Source organism: Ahaetulla prasina, chromosome 1 (genome assembly GCF_028640845.1).
Source record: "Ahaetulla prasina isolate Xishuangbanna chromosome 1, ASM2864084v1, whole genome shotgun sequence".
Classification (NCBI taxonomy): Eukaryota; Metazoa; Chordata; class Lepidosauria; order Squamata; family Colubridae; genus Ahaetulla; species Ahaetulla prasina.
In genome coordinates, this window is record NC_080539.1 from 85,009,094 (window position 1) to 85,036,386 (window position 27,293).

The 27,293-nt window shown below is 38.0% G+C and overlaps 1 protein-coding gene across 2 annotated transcripts; it reads right to left on the reverse strand.

Moving 5' to 3' along the window:
• Nucleotides 1–25,388, reverse strand: ABCB10 (ATP binding cassette subfamily B member 10). Of its 2 annotated transcripts, none has more exons than XM_058166727.1 (13): nucleotides 24,809–25,388; nucleotides 20,894–21,094; nucleotides 17,517–17,719; nucleotides 14,183–14,317; nucleotides 13,534–13,680; nucleotides 12,312–12,447; nucleotides 11,496–11,591; nucleotides 7,058–7,267; nucleotides 6,458–6,537; nucleotides 6,009–6,189; nucleotides 4,614–4,657; nucleotides 3,930–3,964; nucleotides 1–2,414 (listed from the first exon to the last, which is right to left on the reverse strand). In XM_058166727.1, exons 1-13 carry the CDS (start codon nucleotides 25,158–25,160, stop codon nucleotides 2,162–2,164), a joined length of 2,073 nt encoding a protein of 690 aa, XP_058022710.1. In that variant the 5' UTR covers nucleotides 25,161–25,388; the 3' UTR covers nucleotides 1–2,161. The 2 variants fall into 2 exon arrangements, with proteins under 2 accessions (XP_058022710.1, XP_058022720.1); XM_058166737.1 differs by lacking the exons at nucleotides 6,009–6,189; nucleotides 6,458–6,537; nucleotides 7,058–7,267 and adding exons at nucleotides 8,675–8,855; nucleotides 9,125–9,204; nucleotides 9,727–9,936.
• Between the last annotated feature and the right edge of the window lie 1,905 nt (nucleotides 25,389–27,293).

Below are 27,293 nucleotides of genomic sequence, written 5' to 3' on the forward strand. Positions count from 1 at the left end.
TCATACGTACTGGTAGTTTATTAATACATTTTATTGTTATACAAAATATTACTCACAAGAACTATGGAACAAAGAGTAGAAAAAATGCTCTTTATATCAAAATTAGATAATCTTGCTTTAGACTGCATTACTAAATATTCTCATTATCACACTCTGCATCCCCCAGGAACCAGGAATTAACAATGGTAAAGAATCAGTTCTTTGCTGGACTAAAACTATTTTGGTTCTGGTCAGCTGCAAAATACCCCCTAAAATAAATGACATTAAAACAATGAGATTTTTTAAAAAAACTACAGAGCAGTAAGCATGATGCCAATTATAGTCTTTATGGCCACTTGAATGGAACATAAATCATTACAGTGCAAATTTTATGTGTCACTGAACTGGAAGGACCAATGATAATGAAGTCTGTTAGTGAAGAAAAAATCCAGGGGTTTTTCTACAGTATTTGAAGATAATGTGAAAATAACTGTGAATTTCTTCAAAATAATTGATCGTTCTGATCAGCACCATAATTTGTGAAAATTGTGAAAAGTTTCATTTATATACCAACATTCCAACATTTTTTCTAATCAATAGTTTTATATTTATGAGGTCCTTAGTGCTGTCTGAGCTTGGTTGTTTGCTTGCAGAGAAAAATCTGGGGGAGTTTGGGGACACCTTTTGGGCATCCAATAGACATTAGTGTTCTAATTTCTAATCTAATATGAATTTATCCCATGGTGTTATGTGCATTTAGAGCTTTGTCATTTGTTCCTTTCTTTCAGTATGATCCATGACTTTATTTAGAAAATGTAACTATGACATTTTGTCATCAACCCACAATTAATCAATTTAGAGACGTCATAAGACAGTTATATAGATAGTACTGTATACCACCATATGAACCAAATGTAAAGTGGAATTAAGGGAATACATTCCTTGCAGTTAATATTCTTTGAATACTTATCAAGAATCTTATTGTATTTTCCATTTTATACATGTATCAGTTCATTATAGGTTCAACTCATTGGGTGTTAACTGGCAGCACTAAGTAAAGCTATGGTATCACATTGTAACTTAAACACATGAAACTTCCCCCTTTTTTTGCTCATGGTTAGCTGAATACTGTTACTGTTTGAAAGTATATTGATGATCCTTTCCCTTCTGTGCATACAATGGAAAGCAGTATGGGTTTCTGTATGATAAACTAATGTAACACTGATTTTTAGAATTCTATATTGCAGAGTTGTAGTCAAAATAGCATTATTTATATATCAGTAGATTGGCTAAATATCAACAGACTGACTAGGTTTGCCAGTAATTAAAATTATTTTTTGAAAGGATCATTGTTGTTTACCCTTAAAGGGGAGAGTCGTCAAAGAAAACAGGTCTGATAAGTTTTCTGTGCTACAAAATAAATAAAATAAAAGAAACAATAGGTAAAGGGAAAATGGAATAGAGTGGTTTGAAAGGCAAGGCATATATCAAGATACTGTCAGCAAAATATAATTTGCTGGATAAGTTATTTCTTGATACACAATTGGGAACATAAAGAAATCAAGTATTTTAATAGCGAGGATGTGATAGAATTTGCTTTGACTAATATTCTTTGCGTTAATGTTGACCAAATCATGGGAGTTTTTGTATTTGTGAATCTAGTTTGTCTTCATTATAATAATAAAAATATTAAAATCATAATGATTTAAGAAGAAGACTAAGTATGAAAGGACATTTGGTGTGAAAATAAACTAGCTGATAATTCAAAAATTAAATTCTGCAAGCACTAGTGATATATCCATTTAATCTAGGGATCAGCAGTGTTGTACTTACTGTACTCCCACTAGATCCTTTACAAAAACTTCACAAACTTAAGTTTCTTTGTTTTGGGAAGGAGGTAACCAGGTTATACAACAGCACCTGGGTCTAGAAAGTATATCTATCCCTGCATTAATCACATAGCAACTGTAGAATCTTAAAAAACAATTCATTCTTGGATTGCACCACAATATAATTACTTAAATGCTTTGAATAAAAAGCTTAAGATAATAAATTTTCGCAAATATCTGAAGTACACTTAAAAATATATACAACACATTTACTGAAACATAATTTAAATTCTTGGAAATAGTACGCTTCCCTATTTAGACCTTTTCATTCTTTTTTTTAAAAAGGATATTTTTCAATTAGATGCAAAATGTTCAATATTTTGGATAAAAGACTGTTTTTTCATTAATTTGCTGAAAAGTCCATTTGGGTTTGCAAGCAGTGTTTCATGCTTTCCACACTCAACTATTCTGCCTTGGTCCAGAACTGCAACAGAATTAGCATTCTGAATGGTGGAGAGTCGATGAGCAATAATAAGAACAGTTCTGCCTTCCATCAGCCGGTCTAAAGCTTCTTGGACAAGATATTCATTTTCAGCATCCAGAGCACTAATTAATGAATAGAATGAAAAAGAAGGTTATTCTCCACATTATTAATCTTAGTGCAGAGACTTTAGTAGACCATAATTGTCTGTACAACTTTTTTCATTTCATTTTATTTCAAATGTAAAATTGTTTTAAAAAATATTTAATGGTGTCAGGATTTTTAAACAAAAGCAATTATTTAAATTTTTGAGAAATTTGCTTTCAACCAAGAGTCCAATACTTCACAGATGTCCCAAAAACTGAGTTAAGACATTCTCATTTTTAATCTGCAATTTAAATACCTCATTATAGTGTAAAGAAGTATAGAATCATGAAACAGGAATGACTTAAGGAAGCTTGACGGTGTTAGCATACTCTGTTGTACAGGCACTCCTCGTCTTTCAACCATTTATTTAGTGATCAAAGTTACATCGGCATTGAGAAAAATGACTTATGGTCAAAATCTGGATGCTTGGCAACTGGCTTGTATTAATGATAGCTGCAGTGAGAGCAATCAACCAATGGAACAGCTTGCCTAAGAAGTTGTGGGAGCTTCATCACTGGAAACTTTCAAGAACAGAACGGACTGCCATCTGTCAGAAATGGTGTAGGGTTTCCTGCTTGGGTCGGAGGTTGGACTAGATGGACCCTTCCAACTCTGTTAATCTGTTAAATATGTTCTAGGATAATGTGTTTACATTTTGTGACTTCTGACAAAGTCAATAGGGAAGCTAGATTCACTTAACAACCATGTTACTAACTTAATAACTGCAGTGAATCACTTAACAGATGTGGCAAGAAAGATCATAAAATGGGGCAAAACGTACAACTGTATTGCTTAGCAACAGAAATTTTGGGCTTAATTGAGGTTGTAAGTTGAGGACTACCTGCAGTACATATGCAGTCTTCCAGAAAGTGGGGAAGTTTGCATACTTGTACAAATCCAGCCATAAAGTCTGTTTAATTTACATCTATCCTGAGAATTGTATCTTTTGGGTTGGATCAGATGAAGTAGTTCACCAGCCTGGCCTGCATGTATCCAAATATATTAGAGCAACTCTTACAAACCCTTCTATTGAATTGGCTAGAAGCATTATATATATGCAGAACTTCAAATTCACAAAAAGACATCTGGAACAGCATTATGTGTTCTTGCCTGAGCATGTAGAGAATTCTGGCAGGATGTTCTGACATGGAAGAAAATAGCTGCTCTGGGACAAATTCCTATCAATAAAATGTTTACCCCAAAAGACGAAACACCATTTATTGCACAGCAAACTTATGAAGTTGTTCACATTTCCTCTAGTATTTAAGATGCTAGCCCTCCTGTTTAAAAGAAGAGCAGTATCTGAACAATGGGAGAAAAAAATGGAAGCTACAAAAGAACATTCCACACTGAGGAAAAATATGTGCCATGTTTTGTCACGAAATCAATAGTAAAGATACCAGAAAGTTTCATGGGATCGAACATTAATTTAGTAAGAAACAATTTCAATATTGTCCAAGCTACCCATAATTTTCTTAATTTTTATTATTTACCTTGTTGCTTCATCAAGGAGAAGAATTTTGGGATTCTAAAAACAGAACAAGTACAAAAATGTTGAGATTAGAAGTTTATACAAATTTTTTTTAATGGAACACCAGTTTTATTAGAGATTTTAATAGGCATCAAGAGATGTTTTCTCTAAAGCAATAATAAATTACTGAAATATTTTATTACAAAATACAACAGGAAGAGGGAGGAAGAAAGAGAGAGAAATAAATAAATAAAATTAAGCTAGAAAAGACATGTCTTTTCAAAGTCTTTTTCTTTCATATAAAAACTTGGTCAAACTTTAGTAACTATAAGACACTGAAAAGACTGCATTTTAAAAATACTCTGCTACTATTATATAGCCAATCATTTTAAAATCCTGATCAAAATTATTATCTTCTTAGGGTTAATGAGTGATGGTTTTCACACCTGGCTGTTTTAGAAAAAAAAACAGAATTAAGGTTCAATAATTACAAGATGTTTTACTACTGTTCTGAAAGAGCAATAACAGCAGACTATTAAAAACCACCAGTACATAAACAGTATATTGAATGAATAATGTATGAGAACTATCTCGAAATGCAATGAAAGCATGAGAGTTCCTATTTCTCTTAATTTAAATAATCTTGTCACATATTTTCCTTGCTCCTTTTCTCTCTTTAAAGGCACAGAAAAAAAGAAAGGCTTACCTTCAGAAGAGCTCGAGCAATTGCAATCCGCTGCTTCTGCCCACCTTTGCATAAAAAACATAACCTAAATATTGCATGCATTTTATGTATTCTTTTTTAAAAAAGTAGTCTACCAATCAAAACAAACGACATGTACCGGTACATTAATTTTTTTTTGTTGTTTTCTGTGGAAAATCTGACTTAAATGCAGAAAATGATTACGGTACTGCAGTTTGACAACAAGATTATTTTAAGCGGTTTAATAAAGTTCAAGAGATGACATTGAAATCAGTACAATCAAGCATGTGCAGTTCTAAGAAAAGGTGTCTAGACCAGTGTTTCTCAACCACAGCAGCTTTAAGATGTGTAGACTCCCAGAATGCTGGCTAGGGGATTTGGGGGAGCTGAAGTCCACACATCTTAAAGTTGCTGAGGTTGAGAAACACTGCTCTAGATGCTGACAGAATAGTATTTGTCAGTAGAATAGAATTCTTCCTTTCTTCTTCACCATGTCCCACAACTACACTGGTCACGTTTTCTTGGGGGGTGGGGGAAGTAACATAAACCTGAAAAAGGGGCATATCTGAAAAAGGTTGATAAGGATATATTTTTTAATGTTTATGACTAGGCTTTACAAAGGAAAATTCAGGAGCAAAATCAAGGGAAACTTTGCCAGAAAGCCTATTGTAATAAAAATACCTAGGATCAAACATACCTTATTTTAAAAAAACAACTCAATTTCTACATTTTTCAACTAACTGAAAAACTGCAATTTGCACAGTAAAAATTAAATGAGCAAAATAAAGGACAAAGTTTTTGAAAAATAAATAAATCTAAAGGACAGTTTTCTGAAATGCAGATAATAATCAACTTTTGACACAAGTGAGCCCAAAATTTCTGTTGCTAAGTGAGTTTTGCCCCAGTTTAGGACCTTTCTTGCAACAGTTGTTAAATGAATCACTGCAGTTGTTAAGTTAGTAATACAGTTGTTTAGTGAATCTGGCTTCCCCATTGACTTTGCTTGTCAGGTCACAAAAAGTGATCACATGACTCCGGGACACTTTAACCGTCACAAATATGAGTCAGTTGCCAAGTGTCTGAATTTTGATCATATGACCATGAAGATGCTGCAATGGTCATAAGTGTGAAAAACAGTCATAAGTAACTTTTTTCAGTGCCATTGTAACTTTGTCACTAAATGAACTGTTTTAAGTCGAGGACTATCTGTAAAGAACTGTCCTTTATAATAAAGGACGTATGGTCTCTGCACCCCTATCCCTGGAAACTCTTGGGAAGGTCAGAGCAGATTTGTCTTATATCAAAATGAAATACACAGCAGAATGAGACAGGGAAAGGTAATTCCTTCTATAACAGCCGTAAATTACAAAAATGGATTTTTAAATGATATAATCTTACCAGAGAGAAGAACACCTTTTTCTCCAACTAAAGTGTGGAATCCTTTTGGAAAATTTTGGATAAAATTAGAAGCATTTGCAATTTTGGCAACTCTCTCAATTTCTGCAGGAGTTACAGTGGATGGATCCTCTGCGCCGTAGGCTATGTTTTCAGCAATAGAGCACGAGAACAGAGTGGGTTCCTAGTGTATGAAACAGCATATGGAATATGGCAACACAGGTACACAAATGGCCAGATGAGATCATAAATAAGTAACACGAGACCATAGAGATTAAAGGGAACACTTTTCTCCCTCCCCACCCCCCATAAACAGTGATGAGTACAAGTACAATTGCTTTAAAGGGGCATGAGGCAAATTGAAAAGCTGGAAGGGCAAAAAAACATCCTCTGACATTTTTAAAGAAATTGGGATCAGCAAATACTGTAAGAAAACTTTGCTCCTTTTTTACCTGACTTACGGTTCCGATATTAGTCCTGAACCATAGTGGGTTTAGCTGACGAATGTCAACCCCATCAACAGTAATATTTCCTTCAATAAATTAAGAGTTTATTGTTAGATAATACATTAGACAACAATGAGGGTAAAGAGATTAAAGTATACATAATGACACCCTATCAAATTAGACATATTTTTTTAGAAAAATATTGTCGGCAAAAACTGATTTCACCTTGCATAAAATAAGTGATTTCTAGAGACATGTCTCTCTCTAAGAAATTATGATTCCAGCATATTCATGTCAAATCCTATCAAGAAAAGCATAGGGACAGGCAGTTTATATATACATTGCCCGAAATATTGCCGTAACTGCAAAAAAATACAAGTTGAATGAAACATGAATATGAATTTGTTGTATATTGCTCCTATTTCAGTAATGGAAAGGCTCAAGTTAGAAAATGGCAATGATGCATTTTATCTCAACTTCCTTTTAAATAGTTTTCCAACCGATTCTACAAAGGTCGTACTTTGAGCAAATTGTGTTTTGATCTCTAATCAGAAGTATACCCAGTAACAGATGTTCAAACATATTCACACAAACACATGTAACTACCTGAAAGTGGATCATAAAGCCTCAGGAGAAGAGATACAACCGTCGATTTGCCAGATCCACTTGGGCCTACTAGGGCCATGACAGAACCTGCAGGCATGCTGAGAGAAAAGTCTTCAAAAATCAATGTTTCTGGACGTGTTGGATATGCAAACTTGACACTTTTGAACTCAAGAGCACCTCTGAAAGCATCCTGGCTTAATACTGTTCCCTCTAAATAGACATGAAAATCCAAAAATGAAAGTAACATCAATAATATATCATTCAAAAACATTTTAATAAAGACAAATCCAATTATTTGTAATGAAAATTTACTAAAAAAAACCCAAATGGTTAATAGGATACTTTACTAAGATTCTGTAAACTAGAGTTACTTGAATCTGGGCATTCTGAAAGATGAGTCAGCAAATAATTTGGACTTCTCTGCTTACAGAACAGAGTCTGCTTGTTGGTAGATTCAGGAAATGAAACAACTCCTTTTCTGGTGCCTCATAGCCTAATGTTTCTAAGACCTGCAGGCTATGGATAAGTTGGGCCCAAAGGTATTCTTACTTCACCCCAGAATTGATAATATACAGGTAGTCCTTGATTCAGAACCACAACTGAGCCCAAAATTAACAGTTAACAGTTAAGTGAGAGGTTTTGTATCCATTTTACCACCTTTCTTGCCACAGTTTATTGAGTTTTGTATCCATTTTACCACCTTTCTTGCCACAGTTTATTGAGTGAATTGCTGCTGTTGTTAAGTTAGTAACAGCATTTGGCTTCTCCATTGACTTTGCTTGTCAGAAGATCAACAAAATGTGATCACATGATCCTGGGACATTGCAACCGTCATAAATATGACTTAATTGCCAAATGTCTGAAGTTTGATTTTGTGACTATGGAGATGCTGCAACAGTGTTAAGTGTGAAAATCATAAATCACTTCAGTCCTGTTGTAATTTCGAATGATCACTAAATAAACTGTTGAGTCGAGGACTAACTGTAATTAGGTCATGCTTCCATTAACAGCAACAAAGAACAGAGAATACGAAACAAAAGAATTATGATTTTATGAATGAAGGTTGTCGTGTCCCACTCCTCCACTGACGGCTGGGTCCGGGAAATCCGAATCAGGCTTGCCTCTGCAGCTCTGCCCAAAGTCCTAGCAAAGTCCTCAGAGCAGGCAGGAGACCAGTAAGTGACTTCAGCAAGATAAGTTCGACTTTGCCTGACTCAGAGACTGCCAGAAAGCAGATCCTTTATATAGGCCATGGGGTGTGGCTCCATGACTCAGCACTCATTAAGGCCTGCCCCTCCCTTCCTTCTGTTGCCTCCGCCTATCCAGTCTTCTGATGCGAGGGTCACTCCAATCAGCAGCTGTTGGAAATAAACTTTCCTCAGGCTCACATGCTGTGGAGGAGGGGAGGTCTAGCTGCTCCGTTTGCCTGGGCATGGAGCCAGGGCTGGGGCAGGGGTGCTCCTCCTCTGCACCCTATCCCTGGAAACTCTTGGGAAGGTCAGAGCAGATTTGTCTTATATCAAAATGAAATACACAGCAGAATGAGACAGGGAAAGGTAATTCCTTCTATAACAGCCGTAAATTACAAAAATGGATTTTTAAATGATATAATCTTACCAGAGAGAAGAACACCTTTTTCTCCAACTAAAGTGTGGAATCCTTTTGGAAAATTTTGGATAAAATTAGAAGCATTTGCAATTTTGGCAACTCTCTCAATTTCTGCAGGAGTTACAGTGGATGGATCCTCTGCGCCGTAGGCTATGTTTTCAGCAATAGAGCACGAGAACAGAGTGGGTTCCTAGTGTATGAAACAGCATATGGAATATGGCAACACAGGTACACAAAATGGCCAGATGAGATCATAAATAAGTAACACGAGACCATAGAGATTAAAGGGAACACTTTTCTCCCTCCCCACCCCCCATAAACAGTGATGAGTACAAGTACAATTGCTTTAAAGGGGCATGAGGCAAATTGAAAAGCTGGAGGGGCAAAAAAACATCCTCTGACATTTTTAAAGAAATTAAGATCAGCAAATACTGTAAGAAAACTTTGCTCCTTTTTTACCTGACTTACTGTTCCGATATTAGTCCTGAACCATAGTGGGTTTAGCTGACGAATGTCAACCCCATCAACAGTAATATTTCCTTCAATAAATTAAGAGTTTATTGTTAGATAATACATTAGACAACAATGAGGGTAAAGAGATTAAAGTATACATAATGACACCCTATCAAATTAGACATATTTTTTTAGAAAAATATTGTCGGCAAAAACTGATTTCACCTTGCATAAAATAAGTGATTTCTGGAGACATGTCTCTCTCTAAGAAATTATGATTCCAGCACATTCATGTCAAATCCTATCAAGAAAAGCATAGGGACAGGCAGTTTATATATACATTGCCTGAAATATTGCCGTAACTGCAAAAAAATACAAGTTGAATGAAACATGAATATGAATTTGTTGTATATATTGCTCCTATTTCAGTAATGGAAAGGCTCAAGTTAGAAAATGGCAATGATGCATTTTATCTCAACTTCCTTGTAAATAGTTTTCCAACCGATTCTACAAAGGTCGTACTTTGAGCAAATTGTGTTTTGATCTCTAATCAGAAGTATACCCAGTAACAGATGTTCAAACATATTCACACAAACACATGTAACTACCTGAAAGTGGATCATAAAGCCTCAGGAGAAGAGATACAACCGTCGATTTGCCAGATCCACTTGGGCCTACTAGGGCCATGACAGAACCTGCAGGCATGCTGAGAGAAAAGTCTTCAAAAATCAATGTTTCTGGACGTGTTGGATATGCAAACTTGACACTTTTGAACTCAAGAGCACCTCTGAAAGAATCCTGGCTTAATACTGTTCCCTCTAAATAGACATGAAAATCCAAAAATGAAAGTAACATCAATAATATATCATTCAAAAACATTTTAATAAAGACAAATCCAATTATTTGTAATGAAAATTTACTAAAAAAAACCCAAATGGTTAATAGGATACTTTACTAAGATTCTGTAAACTAGAGTTACTTGAATCTGGGCATTCTGAAAGATGAGTCAGCAAATAATTTGGACTTCTCTGCTTACAGAACAGAGTCTGCTTGTTGGTAGATTCAGGAAATGAAACAACTCCTTTTCTGGTGCCTCATAGCCTAATGTTTCTAAGACCTGCAGGCTATGGATAAGTTGGGCCCAAAGGTATTCTTACTTCACCCCAGAATTGATAATATACAGGTAGTCCTTGATTCAGAACCACAATTGAGCCCAAAATTAACAGTTAACAGTTAAGTGAGAGGTTTTGTATCCATTTTACCACCTTTCCTGCCATAGTTTATTGAGTGAATTGCTGCTGTTGTTCAGTTAGTAACAGCATTTGGCTTCCCCATTGACTTTGCTTGTCAGAAGATCAACAAAATGTGATCACATGATCCTGGGACATTGCAACCGTCATAAATATGACTTAATTGCCAAATGTCTGAAGTTTGATTTTGTGACTATGGAGATGCTGCAACAGTGTTAAGTGTGAAAATCATAAATCACTTCAGTCCTGTTGTAATTTCGAATGATCACTAAATAAACTGTTGAGTCGAGGACTAACTGTAATTAGGTCATGCTTCCATTAACAGCAACAAAGAACAGAGAATACGAAACAAAAGAATTATGATTTTATGAAAGAAGGTAGAATGTCACAGTGTATATGTCACAAGTAGAATAGAAATCACTCCTATTCCTGGCAAGGGATTATCAATTCTTAAATCATTTGTTTATGTATGTATGATGTTACTGATCAGAGTGCTAACTCCAATTTCATTTCAAATTGTCATAGGTGTGATACTTTTATAGTGTTTTACTGCATTCTATAAGGCACAGGCAGACAAGTTATTGGAAGGTGGGGTGGAAATACATACACACACACATACACACTCTGTATGTATATATATGTATGTATGTACACACACACACACACACACACACACACACACACACTGTATATATTCCCACTCCACTCTCCAATAACTATAATAACTAGTTATAACTATAAGCCATAGAGGGCTGCAGTCTGTAGCCAGTAACATAATGGCATTGTAGTTATTTTCATGTTGTCAGGAGGATTTTCAAGAGGAGAAATGCACTAACCATAAGGCATCCATTTTGAACGTCATAAGATGTGAAAAGTAGTTTAGGGAAATTTCAAAATTTTAACTGTTTAAAAGGATGCGCACAAAACCTGCACCTTAACCAATTTATGCATTGTATTTTGTGGCATCCAATGAATAAGTTTATTCTTTGGGATCATTTATGACATTAAATGTTTAATTTGCTTACATTCTTCACTAGAATAATTTCTAATTTATGAAGATGTGTGATATCACATGATGTATGGCTATTTTACCATCTTAAACAACTACAAAATATTAAGAACATTACCATTAAAAGGAAGTTGTGGCTTTCGATCAATAAGTTCCCACAGGCGCCCTCCTGCACCCAAACCTTTCATTAAGTCAGTATAAAAAGAGCTTAATCCTAGGAAAGAAAAAACAAATACCCCTATTGTTATACATGTTCAAAAACAGGTATTGCATGTTTGTTAAATAAGTTCTGCCAATCAGTGTACAAACAGCTATAATGAAATAGCCAGCTAGTACAGCTAAATAAAACATAGCCTAAGATTAGGATGTTTAAGGCAGGAATAGAAATTGGATAGGGGTTTTGCCTTTCTTCCTACATTTTCACCCCTAGCTGCAGAGAAAATAAGTATATAGCCTAGAATTATTTATTTGCTTCACTTCCCTTTCTTTTTAGTAAAGAAGATCCATAAAATGGCTGGCAGAACTTCTCTGAGAACTTCTCTTATCTCTCACATTTATCAGAGTTGGAATTTGTTAACCATTCAAAAGGTTAGGTCAGTGTTTCTCAATTGTGGCAACTTTAAGATTCTCCAGCATCTAGCTGGTGAATTCTGAGAGTTGAAGTCCACAAATCTTAAAGTTGCCAAGGGTGAGAAACACTGGGTTGAATGAATGCTTTGGCTCAGCCCTCTAGCACCTGAAGAATTGTTTAGTCAGTTTGGTGCAACAAGAGCTGTTCTGTAAGGAGAGGTTAACACTGGGCAGACAAGCTAGCAATTTGGGAAATGCACTCCATACATCTGCACAAAGGCAAAATGGAGATGGCTTATCTTTTGCCTTCTGATCTGATATTTTGTCTATTTGTTTTAAAATTTTACTTTTAAGAATATATTACCTCTAATGCTTATGCCAACCCAGAAAGCATACATTAAGAAAGAAGACAGTTCACCAACAGTCAAATGGGCACCACCCATCAGTAATCCTCCTTTGTAGAGAACAAAAAGCACAATCAAATTGCCTGATAACCCCGTCTGTAAAGAAAGGAAAGGGAAAAGTGCTGATTGCAGGATTTTAATGTAATTCTTTAGATTTATGGATGAATATTACAAGAGAGGGAAGAACAGGCATCCCTCACCCACTTTGGCCTAAAATAAAATCAAGATTTCTATCATAATAGTAGTCGTAGTATTTAGAATTCCATAATTAAAAACACCAATCCTTTAATATAGATTATTTTAGAGATTTTTGGGCACTTTTATAGGACTAGCATTTTCAATATTTGATCCAGAATCCAGTTTCAAATGTACCTGGGAATACTTTGTCTATTTTTAATTCTACTCGGATTTTGAAGTTTACCATCATAGGTCTATTTACATGGTAGTAAGCTTACAGAACTCTAAAAGCATCAGGCAATCAGTGTTTTTAACTTTCTGGTCAATTGTTGATCCCAGAGAATATCAGCCAATAAATGATCACTTGCTGGCTAATAATGCAGTGCTTCATCCCACACCCCTCAGATTCATAACTAAACAAATGCAGTATCTCATTTGACTTTTCAAAGTAAAACAGCTTTCAACTCTGGGAGTTGAAGTCCACAAGTCTTAAAGTTGCCAAGGTTGGAGACCACTGCTTTAGAGGACAAAAGGCAACATATGCTGTGATATACAGATGTGGTAGAAGATACAAGATGTTTTGCAAAAGTAGAAAGTTATAGTGAGAGATACAATGAAAAATGTTGATATAAATTAATTTCAGTTCCATTTACTTTTCTGCTTAATTTTTTTCTTAACATTTGATTTATTTATTTTTTTGCCTTAGCATTTCTTGCTTTTTTCCTGTTCTCTGCATAACTCTGTGAGGGAGATAGGCAGTTCAAAAATGTGATAAATAAAACAATAAAATAAATAACGTTATCTAAAAATTGAGTGGCTTCATAAAAATATATTTATAAGCCATTACTTATAAATAATTTCTGTAAACTTATTTAGTACATTAGTTTATTGATGGTCATGATAAAACAATATGAAACTACATTTATATCAAATAACAATTTAATTGTTCAAGGAAACACTGATCAGAAATACACAGATGATTCCTCACCTTCTTCATATACTTACTGCTCCAAAGAATCCTGCTCGAGCTATTGCTTCCTTTTTGGCCAATTGTAGCACATATTGAATCTTGTTGTCATATTTTTCCATTTCAGTTAACTCATGCCCAAAAGCTCGAACTGTTCTTAAATTTCCAATCCTTTCTTCTGCTAACTGTAGTAAACAAAATGTAAGGATTAACACATTTCCCATTTTTTAATGTCCATTTACAAACCTGTATTAAACCTACTTCCATAATGAGCCATTTCTTTTTAATCAGCCAAATTAAGACACTTTTAAGTTATTTTATCTAAGAATATACATTTCTAAATACATTTGGCAGCATATTATAAGAAAGAGAAAGGCAAAATCCTTCTAAAAGGGTAGCCTAATTAGAATCATTGTGTAATTAGATCAGATCAATTCACACTGAACTTCCTAAAGAACAATCCCCAAAGAACAAATTCTTAAAGCATCTTGAGCTATAAGATAGTTTTGAGATGTGATTGTACGAGAAATAATACTTCAGACTAGGGAATTACAAGGATGGCTATGTGGAAATGACTTCAATCAGATTCCTAGTGGGAACTTGTGGGGGATTTGAATGAAAAGAGAAAAGTCCAAAGCAGTTCAGCACTATCTTTCAACATTCTCATTTGAACAACTGAGAAACTACCTGTGTAGCCTCTGCAAGGGAATCCTGTGTCATTCTAGCCAGTTTTCGTAAATACGTTCCATAAAACACAGCTATGACAGCCAGGGATGGTACGACAGTCAGGACAAATGTAGCAAGTTTGGGAGAAACAAAAAACTAGAAGGAAAAAAAGCAGTGATTAATTTTTAAGTGCAATTTACAGAGGCTTTGCTGGATCGCTAAATCAAATGTTTCAACTAGTCCTCTCTGTTAACAATGGCAATCGGGATTTTGGTTGCTTCTGGGTGCTGTCGTTAAGCAAATCTGCACCGCTGTTAAGTGAGGATGTCACGTGGTCACATTTTGTGACCTCCTGCCAGCTTCCTCATGCACTTTTCTTATAGGAAGCTGGCAAGGAACGTTGCAAATGGTGACCCTATGACAGTGTTGGCTCACCTTTTTCAGACTGAGTGCCCATAGCTTGCACACACCCCCAAAATGGAATGCATGCATGGCCCCTTCACATGCGCCCTGCCCCACTGTGGGAATTCCAAAATACAATGCATGTGTGGCCCCGCGCATGTGCCCTGCCTCTATACAGGTACATGTGCCCTGCCCCCATACATGCACCCCCACCCCCACGCATGCGTGGCAGAAACCCAAAGACCAGCTGGCCAGTAGGAGGTTGTTGTGACCCAAGTTCCTGGACCCGGACTCCTGGACTCGGATGATTCAGAAAGTGAGGGAGAAGACCTGGCCAGCCCTGCTTCTCGTGAGCCCTTTCCCTCCCTGGCACCCACTCAAAGGGAGGAGGAGGGGCCGGCAAAGCCTGATTCCATGGAGCCTCCTTCTGATTTGGCAACGCCCCAAGAACAGTTTTGGAGTGATGCAAGATTACGAAGACGTGATCGACGTGCGCAGCAGCGGAAGAGTTGGGAGGAAGCCAAGTCATAATTGTCATGCAGTGACATCTGCAGAGACTATAAATAGGAGGCGGGACTTCCTGGTTTTTTGTCTTGGACAAAGTAATGAATTGGCGCGAGCTAACTGTCTCAATGGAGGGAAGAATATATTCGTGAGTAATTCTGGCCTTATCTATAATTTCCTCGTTATCTCCAGAAACTTGGCAGGCCCGTGGCCAGGACATGTATCTATGTAAATAAAAGGAAAAAAGAAGGCCTCTGACTGACTCTTTGCTGGGAGTATTAGGGGGAGGGAAACAGAACAGAGGTGCACGCGCATGCGTGGCACACCTGAACTGAGGTGACAACTTGTGTGCCCACAAAGAGGGCTCTGCGTGCCACCTCCGGCATGCATGCCATAGGTTCGCCACCATTGGCCCTATGAAAATGAAATGTAATTGTGATCCCAGGGCCAAATGCCCAGATTGTGATCACATGACTAAGGGGGCGCTGCAATGATTGAGGATCAGTTGTAAATACCATTTATTTAGCATTGCCACAAGTTCAAATGGTTGCTCAATTAGTGGTTGGTAAGCAAGGGTCAGATGTATAGGTAGTTCTCCTCCCTTAACTACCAGTCACTTAAAGACCGTTTGAAGTTATGACAGATTTAAAAACAGTTATTTAAGACCTGCCCTTAAAGTTATGACTACTGCAACTTACCCGCAAACCACAATTTGTAGTGTTTTCGTTACGTTTCTGGTGCGTTTTTTTGCCAGAATACAGCAAAACAACAACACCACGACCCATTCAGGAGAATGAATTTGCTTAATAACCGTGTAGTTCATTTAATGATTTGCTTAACGACCACAATGAATTGCTTTACAACTGTCATAAAAATGGTTGTAAAATCAAATCAGGTGACCTGTTTAATGATCACAACTTACAAATTCCATGCTCAGTTGTGATTATTAAGTGAGTAAATTATTATCTGTATGTAAAGTTGGGCTGTTTTAATTTTTTTTGCATTTAAAAAAAAATCTCATGTACTACTTACTGAATTCAATACTGTAGTTGTGTTCAATAATTGCTGAATTATTTATCTGAAGTTATGCCATAACTATTATGAGCAATAACAACTATTATATAGGACACAGCTATCAACATCAGTTCCAATCTCTTTTATAATACAATCTCATTCATGCTACAGAATACAACTGCATTATGACTCAAAGTAGGAGGAAGACAGACTAACATGATACAATGATTAGGGTTGATTTTAGCTTTTCTCTTTTATATCTTGTGACCTTTCCACCATCGTTCATACTGCTAAATATAAAAAATATATTTAGAGAGAGTATTTAGTCTAGTAGTTAAGGTACCAGACTAGAAACTGTGAATTCTAGTCCTGCCTTAGGCATGACAGCCAGCTGGGTGACTTTGGGCCACTCACTGTCTCTCTCAGCTCACAACATCAAACTTGGGCAACGAACTAGTCAGTCAATTTCTGTTGCAACTAATGAAGCAACACTTGGTTGATCTAAAAAATCAGTTGTGGGAAAACCCTAGGAAAAATAAAATGAAATAAAAAGGACACCTGGCGTCAGAAGACTCTAGATACTCATATGTAATGTAACATTTTTGTCTATTATAGTGCTATTGTTGGGAAACTGCAATTGTATGCTTTTTCTTTATCATGGAAACTATTAATCTGTGGTATAAATTGAATGCTTTAACTTCTGTCCATTGAGTTACCTTTTCTTTCCTAACATGTACCCTGTTTCCTCCAAAATAAGACACCCCCTGATAATAAGCCCAATTGGGCTTTTGAGCGCATGGCAATAAGGCCAAGCACTTATTTCAGGGTTAAAAAATATATAAGACAGGGTCTTATTTTTGGGGAAACACGATAATTAAATATAGTTCAATTATTTGCACTACGTAACAACCTAGTTCAAGGTATGCACTTAAACCACATTATCTTTGATTGAGCAAAATGTCATTGTAGCTGGTAAATCATGACTATGGCAAAAAGATACTTTTTTTTGAATTTTTTTTTATTTTTAAAACATGCATAAAAATAACATCTTCTTCAATTAGCAAAGTGATATTTAGTTATGGTATTTATGTCTCTTTTTCTGTGGATTACAGTATGAATGAGACATGCATTCCCTAGCAATATCACTGCAAGGTAGATGCAAAAAAGAAAGACTGGCCTATAGTCATCCAGTGAGCTTGAAACAGGGTCTTCCCTGGTCCAGCTCCAACCTTTTAATCATCACAACAGTCGATTAGATATTTTTCAACAAAGCGTTGTTAAAATAGCTCCTCAATGCAATGTGCAGACCTAGTTATTTAATTTCTCATCTATTCTAATACAGTAAATCTATGAAGATGGATGGTGGGAGTGGGGAAACAGTGTTATACCAGAGGATCTGCAAAAATGGAAGGCGAACAATGCAACACATACATACCATCATTCCAATAGCAGCTGAAGCCTGTCCTGCAGCTCGTAACCCATCCGAAAGGTTTTCAGTGACTGAACGACCCAAGAGGGCTGTGTCTGAAGACAAGCGATTAATCAGCTCCCCAGTGCTGGTTCTGTCAAAAAAAGCTACTTCTTGCTTCAAGAGAGAAGAAAATATTGTTGCTCTTAGACGGTTCACAATTCTTTGCCCTAAAACAGTCAAGCAGTATGGCAATTTATAGACAGGATTTTAATAGTTAAAAAAACTTAGCATTATGAGTATTCACCAAAGTTATTTGTGATAATAGCTGTTAGACCCCTTGCAATTTGCATACCGAGCAAATAGATCAACAGATGATGCTGTTAATATGGCTCTGCACTACATCCTACAACATCTTGAGTCTCCAAAGACCTATGCAAGGATCCTTTTTGTAGACTTTAGTTCAGCATTCAATACCATCATTCCAGACATTCTTCTAACTAAGCTAAACCAGCTACAGGTACCAGAACAGACTTGTAAGTGGATCACAAGCTTCCTAACAAACAGGAAGCAGCAGGTGAAGCTAAGCAAGATCACATCAAATACCTGTACAATTAGCACAGGGGCCCCCCAAGGCTGTGTGCTCTCCCCACTTCTCTTCTCTCTGTATACCAATGACTGCATCTCCAATGAACCATCTGTTAAGCTACTGAAGTTCGCAGATGACACAACAGTGGTCTCATTCTAGACAATGACGAATCTGCATATAGACGAGAGGTCGAACGACTAGCCTTGTGGTGCAACCAAAACAATCTGGAACTGAACACACTCAAAACCGTAGAAATGGTGGTAGACTTTAGGAAAAACCCTTCCATACTTCCACCTCTCACAATACTTGACAACACAGTATCAACAGTAGAAACCTTCAAATTTCTAGGTTCTATCATATCGCAAGATCTCAAATGGACAGCTAATATCAAAAACATCATTAAAAAAGGACAACAAAGAATGTTCTTTCTGCGCCAACTCAGTAAGCTCAAACTGCCCAAGGAGCTGCTGATCCAATTCTACAGAGGAATTATTGAGTCTGTCATTTGCACCTCTATAACTGTCTGGTTCGGTTCTGCAACCCAACAAGAAAAACACAGACTTCAGAGGATAATTAGAACTGCAGAAAAAACAATTCCTACCAACCTGCCTTCCATTGAGGACCTGTATACTGCACGAATCAAGAAGAGGGCTGTGAAAATATTTACAGATCCCTCATATCCTGGACATAAACTGTTTCAACTCCTACTCTCAAAAGGACGCTATACAGCACTGCACACCAGAACAAATAGACACAAGGACAGTTTCTTCCCAAACGCCATCACTCTGCTAAACAAATACTTCCCTCAACACTGTCAGACTATTTACTGAATCTGCACTACTATTAATCGTTTCATAGTTCCCATCACCAATCTCTTTCCACTTATGACTGTATGACTATAACTTGTTGCTGGCAATCCTTATGATTTATATTGATATATTGATCATCAATTGTGTTGTAAATGTTGTACCTTGATGAACGTATCTTTTCTTTTATGTACACTGAGAGCATATGCACCAAGACAAATTCCTTGTGTGTCCAATCACACTTGGCCAATAAAATTCTATTCTATTCTATTCTATTCTATTCTATTCTATTCTATTCTATTCTATTCTATTCTATTCTATTCTATTCTATTCTATTCTATTCTAATCCAAGCTGTCTAAAATTTACATTCTGATGTCCTTCACCTGTCTCATCTATATTTACCTGTCCCAATTGTGGGTGATACTATGTGAGCATCTTTTACCAACTGCCTAAACAGGATTTCACATTGGATGTGCTCCAACTGTCTGAAACCAAATATGGATAAGATTATTGCATTCTACCTTGACCATCTTATCACTTCCCTTCGTGTTGCTTACTTTGACTTTCAAGATTACTTGTTGCAGATCTCTCCAGCTGAGAGGAACCTAAGAATCACAATTTAATGAACTTTTGTATGGGCAGAGCTGATTATTTCAAAGATCTGCTGATGGATCATATCCATTTGTGTTTGACCAATTCTCCAGCTAGGGCCATTTGACTGTACTACTACTAGAATAGCCAGTCATGGTGAAGATATTTTCTTCATCAGTTCCAGTTCTGTAGAATAGCCTCTCACCAGGCTTTCGTTTGGAATCATATCACTCACAATTTAAAAAGCAACAAAAATGCTTCTTTTTCATGGCCCCCTGTAAACAGAATTAAAATAAATGAATTCTTACCTATTAACTGTATTGAGGTGGTTATTATATCTATGCATTTTTAGTATAAAAGTGTCTTATTTTATATTTTGATATGCTTAAGTGTATTATGTTCCAACTGTAATTTTATTCTATGTCCATATTATGCTCACTTATAATCTCATAATCAATAAAACAATAGTAACTATTATACTTTAATTGGATCCTATTTATCAGCACTAAGAAAGAAATGTATTGTTGGGTCTTTGGTGCTGTCTGAGCTTGGCAGTTTTTTTACAGACATTTCATTACCAAACTAAGTAACATCATCAGTGCTATATGCTACCTAGTTTGGTAATGAAATGTCTGCAAGAAAACAGCCAAGCTCAGAAAGCACCAAGGATTCCACAGTTCAATCCTGAGCTACAACTATTCTATTGGTAAGAAAGGCAGAAAGGGAGAGCGCTATATGCATATATAGGGCCGGTTTAGCTCAGGCTGGTAAAGCCTGTTATTAAGAACACAGAGCCTGCAATTACTGCAGGTTCGAGCCCGGCCCAAGGTTGACTCAGCCTTCCATCCTTTATAAGGTAGGTAAAATGAGGACCCAGATTGTTGGGGGGGGCAATAAGTTGACTTTGTAAAAATATGTACAAATAGAATGAGACTATTGCCTTATACACTGTAAGCCGCCCTGAGTCTTCGGAGAAGGGCGGGGTATAAATGTAAACAAAAAAAAAAAAATGAAATACTGGATCAAAAAGAAACATTGGTTACAAACACAAAAGAAATAAGATGTTTTGTGCATCTTGGTAGTAATTTATAGATCATGATTTTGTGGCAGAAAAGGGCATTTCAAATTGAGAAGTTTGTTCATTTCAAATTGAGAAGTTTGTTCATTTTTTTCCTGCTTGTTCCATAGAAATTACGCCGTAATTTTTTGTTTGTTTGTTTCAATAGCACAATTTCTATAATTGGGGAAAAAATTCTAGGTCACATGTGGATTGCAGGTTACAAATGGCTCACCCTTGATCTGATAAAGGAGCAGCCTGCCCATCCACTGGCAAGAAGCTCTTGCTGTATCTGCTCTATATCGTATTTACCAATGGCCTAAATAGCTGACAAAACAATATAATTTTACACGCAATTACCTGAAATCTGCATGAGGTAGACACGTATTCCATTGGCAGCGGCACCAAGCATAAATATTCCAGTTAATAAGGCACAGAGCGTGGATAGGTTCTCTGCAAGTTCACCGATTGGATTTGTGTAAACGACATCAATAACTTTTCCCAAAAAAAAGGGGGCAGACATAGTGATGACACTGGAAATAGCCAAAAATCCAACAGCAGCTGGGTAGGAGGCAGAGGAACAAACATATTTTTATAGTAATTATTCTAAGTTTTACATTAAAATTTCATAAAATACTTAAGCTCTTTATAGAAACAATTAAAAGAAATATTTTGAATGTTTACATTATTCTAGTGTATTCACCTGAATATTGTGAATGTAAGCCTTATTGGCTTTTTGAATCGCAGGTGCGGCTGTGTGAAGGACTGCATCTTAAAAATTAATAAATATGGCATAATATTACCAAAATCCAATGCATCTGATACATAGACCAAAACTCCACTTTAGTGATCTAGTTCACATAAACCTAGTTTACACAATAAGTCACAATGGCTGGCTTTCAGAGATGAGTTTCAGCAGATTCTGACCAATTCTGGAAAACCAGTAGTGGAAATTTTGAATAGTTTGGAGAACCAGTAGTAAAAATTCTGACTGGCCCCGCCCCCATCTATTCTCTGTCTCCCAAGTCCCAGCTGATCGGGAGGAAATGAGGATTTTGCAGTAACCTTCCCCTGCAGTGGAGAGGGAATGGAGATTTTACAGTATCCTTCCCGTGTCACGCCAAGCCACGCCCACCAAGCCATGCCACACCCACCAAGCCACACCCACAGATCCAGTAGTAAAAAAAATTGAAACCCATCACTGCTGGCTTTATATTGATGAAAGTCATAAACCACAATTTACAAAGCTTAATAACTCAGCTGACATTATGGTAAGTAAAAATCAAAAAAGCCACACTATACCTTAACATTATTTGTACCCTAGGTCACTATTTTAAGGAACCTGGCGTAACAACTTGAAAGAACATCAAACCAAACCCCACTTTTGTAAAACCTCCAGTATCACCTGTAAATTATATAAGGGATCATTTTACAATCCCATATATGTAAACTACATTATGAATGCTACTTACTTTCTATTTAAATTTATTTACATTTGAATAAATTTATTTATTTATTTATTTATTTATTTATTTTATTTGATTTTTATACCGCCCTTCTCCCGAAGGACTCAGGGCGGTGTACAGGCATAATAAAACCGACAATACAATATACAAGTTTAAAATACGATTTAAAAAACTTATTTTAAATTAGCCCAATGATTAAAATTTACCATACTAAGAAAACCCCGTTTAAAATTAATAAATTTAAACATTAAAATCCCAATTTAAGCCAGCCCTCGCTGAGATAAAAGATGAGTCTTGAGTTCGCGACGAAATGTCCGGTCGGTATTTGGCGTAAACCCGGGAAGTTCGTTCCAGAGTGTGGGAGCCCCCACAGAGAAGGCCCTTCCCCTGGGGGCCGCCAGCCGACATTGTTTGGCGGACGGCACCCTGAGAAGTCCTTCTCTATGGGAGCGTACGGGTCGGTGGGAGGCGTGTGGTAACAGCAGGCGGTCCCGTAAGTACCCAGGTCCTAAGCCATTTACATTTAAATAAATTTAAATTGTTCACATTAAACTTTGATTATGTCCAATTTACCCTGCTGCAGCACTACTGCAAAAGTGAAATACTCCATGAGCTAAATCCCTATTCATTCTTTTTTATTCAAGATCTTGAACAACATACGAATTCAAGTTTCATTGCATTCTTAATGCAGCAATTGATTTGAACAGTTTCACCACAAGCTCAAATGAAAAACTGTTTTACAGTGGGTGCAGCTGTGGGTATTATGTAATTTGATTTTGCAATATGGCATAGTATCAAGCAATATCTTTAGTAATACATCTAAGAAAACTAAACATTATTATTGTAATGACTAATGTACAGGCATTATATCAAATCAGCAGATTTAGACAAAAGTCCCAAGAAATACAAGGCAAGACTGGCAATTTGGACAACCAATAGCTTGTGATAATGGCACCGATTTGTGCCAACATAGGGCACAAGTTAACAGTGGGGAAATGGTCTGAGCTTTAGTTTACTTCAAAACTCCAACACTCTGGATTTGCAAAAATGGGAATCAAAATCTAGCCTGCTCCATTTTTTCTGGTGCACCATGTGAATTACCCTGAGTGAGGTGGAGAAATAGCAATTCATATGGATATCACTTATTGTCATTACTGTAGTATTTATTAAGTTATTTTCATATAAATGTTTGGGGATAAATGAACAATCTGAAGCTCCATGTACTGATAAGTGGAAGAGTTTGGGGATTCCTAGTTTAGACCCCTCACATCTGGGATTGCCAAGAGTTAGCAGCCAACAAAGTTTCCTTTATTCATAGCATTTGCTGTCATCTAGAGGCTGTCCAGATTTTTGCAGCCTATATCCGACTGTCCTAGCAACCCTGAAATGCCCCCCCCCCAAAGTATTCCTATCTTTCAAAGATATAGAAGAAAAATAAGAAGCAGCTGCCCAATAGTATATCAGAGTTAACCCTCTAAAAAGCAAATCATGCTGAGAAGTCTGAATGAAAGGCTTATCCATGCTGGTGAGAAATGATAACGATGCAACTCAAGACTTCCAGAAGATTATTGTAAGCCGCCCTGAGTCTTCGGAGAAGGGTGGGATATAAATGCAAATAAAAAAAAAAGATACTATAGACTCACGACCACAATTGAGGCCCAAATTTCTGTTGCTAAGCAAGACAGTTGTTAAGTCAATTTTGCCCCACTGTACCACCTTTTTTGCCCCAGTTGTTAAGTGAATCTTCCCCATTGACTTTGCTTATCAGAAGGTCGCAAAAGGTGATCATATGACTCTGGGACACTAACTGCCATAATTACATGCTAGGTGACAAGTATCTGAATTTTGATCACATGACCATGGGGATGCTACAGTGGTCATAAATCTGAAAAATGGTCCCAAGCCTCTTTTTTTTGGTGCTGTTGTAACTTCAGTCAATAAATGAATATTTGTAAGTTGAGGACTACCAGTAAATTGGAATACTGAATATACTGCTCAAAAAAATAAAGGGAACACCTACACAACACAATGTACTGTATTTAATAAGAATATTTCATTCTTTCAGATCTAGGATGTCTTACAGTATTTTTGTGTTCCCTTTATTTTTTTGAGCAATGTATATATATACACACACTATTGTAGTGTGCAAATGAAAGGAAATTGTAAATCTGATCGAGATATGGCGGGAAGGGGGGGGCAGGAACAAAACAGAATAACAGAGTTGGAAGGGACTTTGGAGGTCTTCTAGTCCAATATGCAGGGATTTTTGTGATGCGGCCACAGACATGTAGATGTTGAGTTGAGTTGAGTAGAACCCCTTTAGGACCAAAGAACTTGGGAGCTGAGATCAACCACCACTCTCCTCTCAGAGGCAGAGTGAGCAAAGGAGTCTATGGAGATTCTCAGTCATCCGAGGTCACCGTTGTCCCAAAGGTGCTTTTTTCAACAGGCAACCGGACTTTCTTGGCAGCAGAAAGTCCAGTTTCCTCTTGAAAAAGCACTTTTGGGACGAGCAAAGGAGTCAAGAGCAGTGCGGGGGCATCCCCACCCGTGGCCATTGGTTTGAGCCCACGCTGGAGTGTAGCGAAGAATAGGCAGAGGGCTGGACGGCAGCAAGGAAACAGCAGCGGCAGCCTTTCCTTTGCTACCTGCGGGAACCGGTTATGAGTTCCCGGGGAGGGAAAAAGGTACATTGCAGGAGTAAAATCAATCCCATCCCACCCACCAGCCCGCGCCAGAGGACAGCGCGCTCCGCAACCCGGGAGCTGCAGCCGACGAGGCGGCGAGACCCGGCCGGGGAGGAGATTACCTGACAGATTCAAGCGCTCCGGATAAGCCAGCGCCAAAAGCCTCTTCGCGTCCGAGACGACGCGCTCGTCGGGCCCTGCCTCCGGGGGCTGCTCGGTTCCTTGAGGGTCGGCCGGCTTCTTCCCCGAGGATTCGGCGGCCGCGGCTGCCCAGGAGGAGGCGGTGCGGGAAAGGAACGGCACGCGGCGAAGGGTGCCGGGGGCCAAAGCGGCGACCCCGCACCTCTCCGCGGTCCATGCCGCGCTCCCGGGCGCCGCCGGGTGGAAGAGAAGCCGAGGCCAGGAGGTGCTCCGCAGGCTCTGCCGCCGCCACAGCCGCACCACCAAAGGAAGGCGGAGAGCCAAGGCCGCCATTGAGCCCGCGGCGATTCCCTTCTCTCTGGCCGAGCGGGCAGAGGGCGGCCCCTCTCACGGGCTGGGTCGGCGCGGCCCCATGAAGCGCGGCCCAGCCCTCACTGCTGCCCGCAGATAAGGCTCCCGGCCGAGGCTTCCTCCTCCCTTTACAACCGGCCGCCAGCGACCCTGGGACGGGGCTCGGAAGCCGGCGGCGCCCTCTGCTGTTCCGGCTCTCGCCAAGCGTTCAAGCAAGACCAACAAGCCGTAAACGGCGGTTTGTGCACCACAGTGCCCGAGTTGGTGTGGCCTGCTGAGTGCAAGCCGGCCGACCTTATTTTAACCAGTTTTATACCGTAGTAACAATCGAAGCCGCCTCCGATTCTTCAGGCTTTTTATAGGCCTGTCAGCTCAATTGGCTTAGCACCAGCATAGAACTGGGGTTCGCTTGCCTTCTTTTAGGATGCCTGTCCCTCCAAGATCCTGCTTAGCTTTTGTTTTGGCGTCAATCTCTTAAAATAAGAATAAAATGAAATATCGCTTTGCTTTTTGAAACTCTTTCTTCCTAGGCTGCAAAAGTGCAAAATGGAATTGTATAGCGCCATCTTCCAACTTGAAAAAAGAGTGTCAGTCCACCTTCCAGCCGTTCTTTTGACTCTTCCCCAAAACGGTTCCTATAACAGTGTCACCCACGCAAGGGAGGGGACGTCCAAATGAAGCAGATTCTTTTTTACTTGTGAATGAAATAGAAACCAGCAACGGTAAGGCTTTCAATCGGGTTGCATGAAAGCCACTTGGATGACTGGGCCACTTACTCAGCTCTGGCCAATTCCTGTTGCAACCAATGGATGGATTGGTGGATTGGGGGTTGTGGGGGTGGGAGACAGATTTGTATGCAAAACTTTTAAAGGAAGTTTGTAGAACGAATTTTGCATCTCAAAAACCACATTCCCTCACATACTTTAGTAATTGCATTATTAATATTTGCCTTAGACTTTTTAAAATGTGCTCAAATATTTACAGACTCTTCAGTTCTGAGTCCTCAAAGCCACCAACTGAAGAATTAGTTGGTACAAACCAATATAGAGAATTCAACTATCTCAACAACCTTTGAAGTAATGTAATTAATAGTTTTACAATTCAGATAGACCAGGCTTACAAGTATCCATAATTGAGCTGGGGTTTTTTGCCGGTGGTCCTGCAAGATGTAGCAAGTACTCCAAAGAACATTTCTAAAGTAAAGCTTACAATGACATTAAGATAGAGGATTTCCAAGTTATTGTATACATGTAAAAAAAAATCCTTAGTGAGAAATGTTGGACACAGTACTGGGAAACTCTTATTGTCTCAGTATCCTTATATGTATGTTTTGCCTATTGAACTTTAAAATATATGTTGTATTTTAACTGGCTCCTTGTGGCTATCTCTTCCTTATATTCTATCTAAATGCATGTTTATATAGAATATAAAGTTATTTTCTTTCTGCTGTACAAAAAATATTTATATTGTTATCTTAAGGAGGTATAAGCTATTTGGGAAACTCTTGTCTTTAAAGTTGGCAATTGAAAAAACACTGGTGCTGCCTTTGTTGGAGTCAGAAATTCTAGAACCCAAAATTATTTACGAGCAAATAATAAAAGCCTTTAGGAATAATACAAATCTTTATTTCTGTTTAATGGCATTTTAAGTATAGTTGTTTAGAGTTTAAGCATAGTTAAGTTTTTAAGCATAGTTGTTTAGTTTAAAAAATAAGTTCATATGCGCAGATAGGTAAACAGGATTCTGAATCTGGATTCTGATTCTAGAGTCTGAATACACACTCTAGCACAGGGGTGTCAAACTCAAGGCCTGGGGGTGCTTAGATCTTACCCAAGGGGCTGCCCTGGAAACAGCAAAGGACCAACCCTTAGTGCCTCTGCCAGTGACAATGGAGCTTGTGAGGCCTCAGGAGCTCCACTGTAGCTGGCAGAGGATTGCAAGAAGCTATCACAGCTGAAAACAGCTTGCGAGGGCCGCAGGCAGCATCCCGAGCTCCATTTTCACTGGCTGAGGGTTGCAGGAGGCCATTGCAGCTGAAAACTGAGGTCTCGAGGGCCTCAGTTTTGTGTTCCATTTTATGATCTTGCCACTCTTGTTTAGTGAATCACTGCAGTT

What these genes read in the sequence shown, in the direction of transcription:
- ABCB10 (XM_058166727.1), bottom strand. Translation starts at nt 25,160, where the DNA reads ATGGCGGCCTTGGCTCTCCGCCTTCCTTTGGTGGTGCGGCTGTGGCGG. An exon ending in AAAAGGTGTTCTTCTCTCTG is followed by an intron (nt 4,658 to 6,008) that starts GTAAGATTATAT and finishes TTTTATGCAAAG; the next exon opens with GTGGGCAGAAGCAGCGGATT. An exon ending in TTGCTCGAGCTCTTCTGAAG is followed by an intron (nt 3,965 to 4,613) that starts GTAAGCCTTTCT and finishes TTCTGTTTTTAG; the next exon opens with AATCCCAAAATTCTTCTCCT.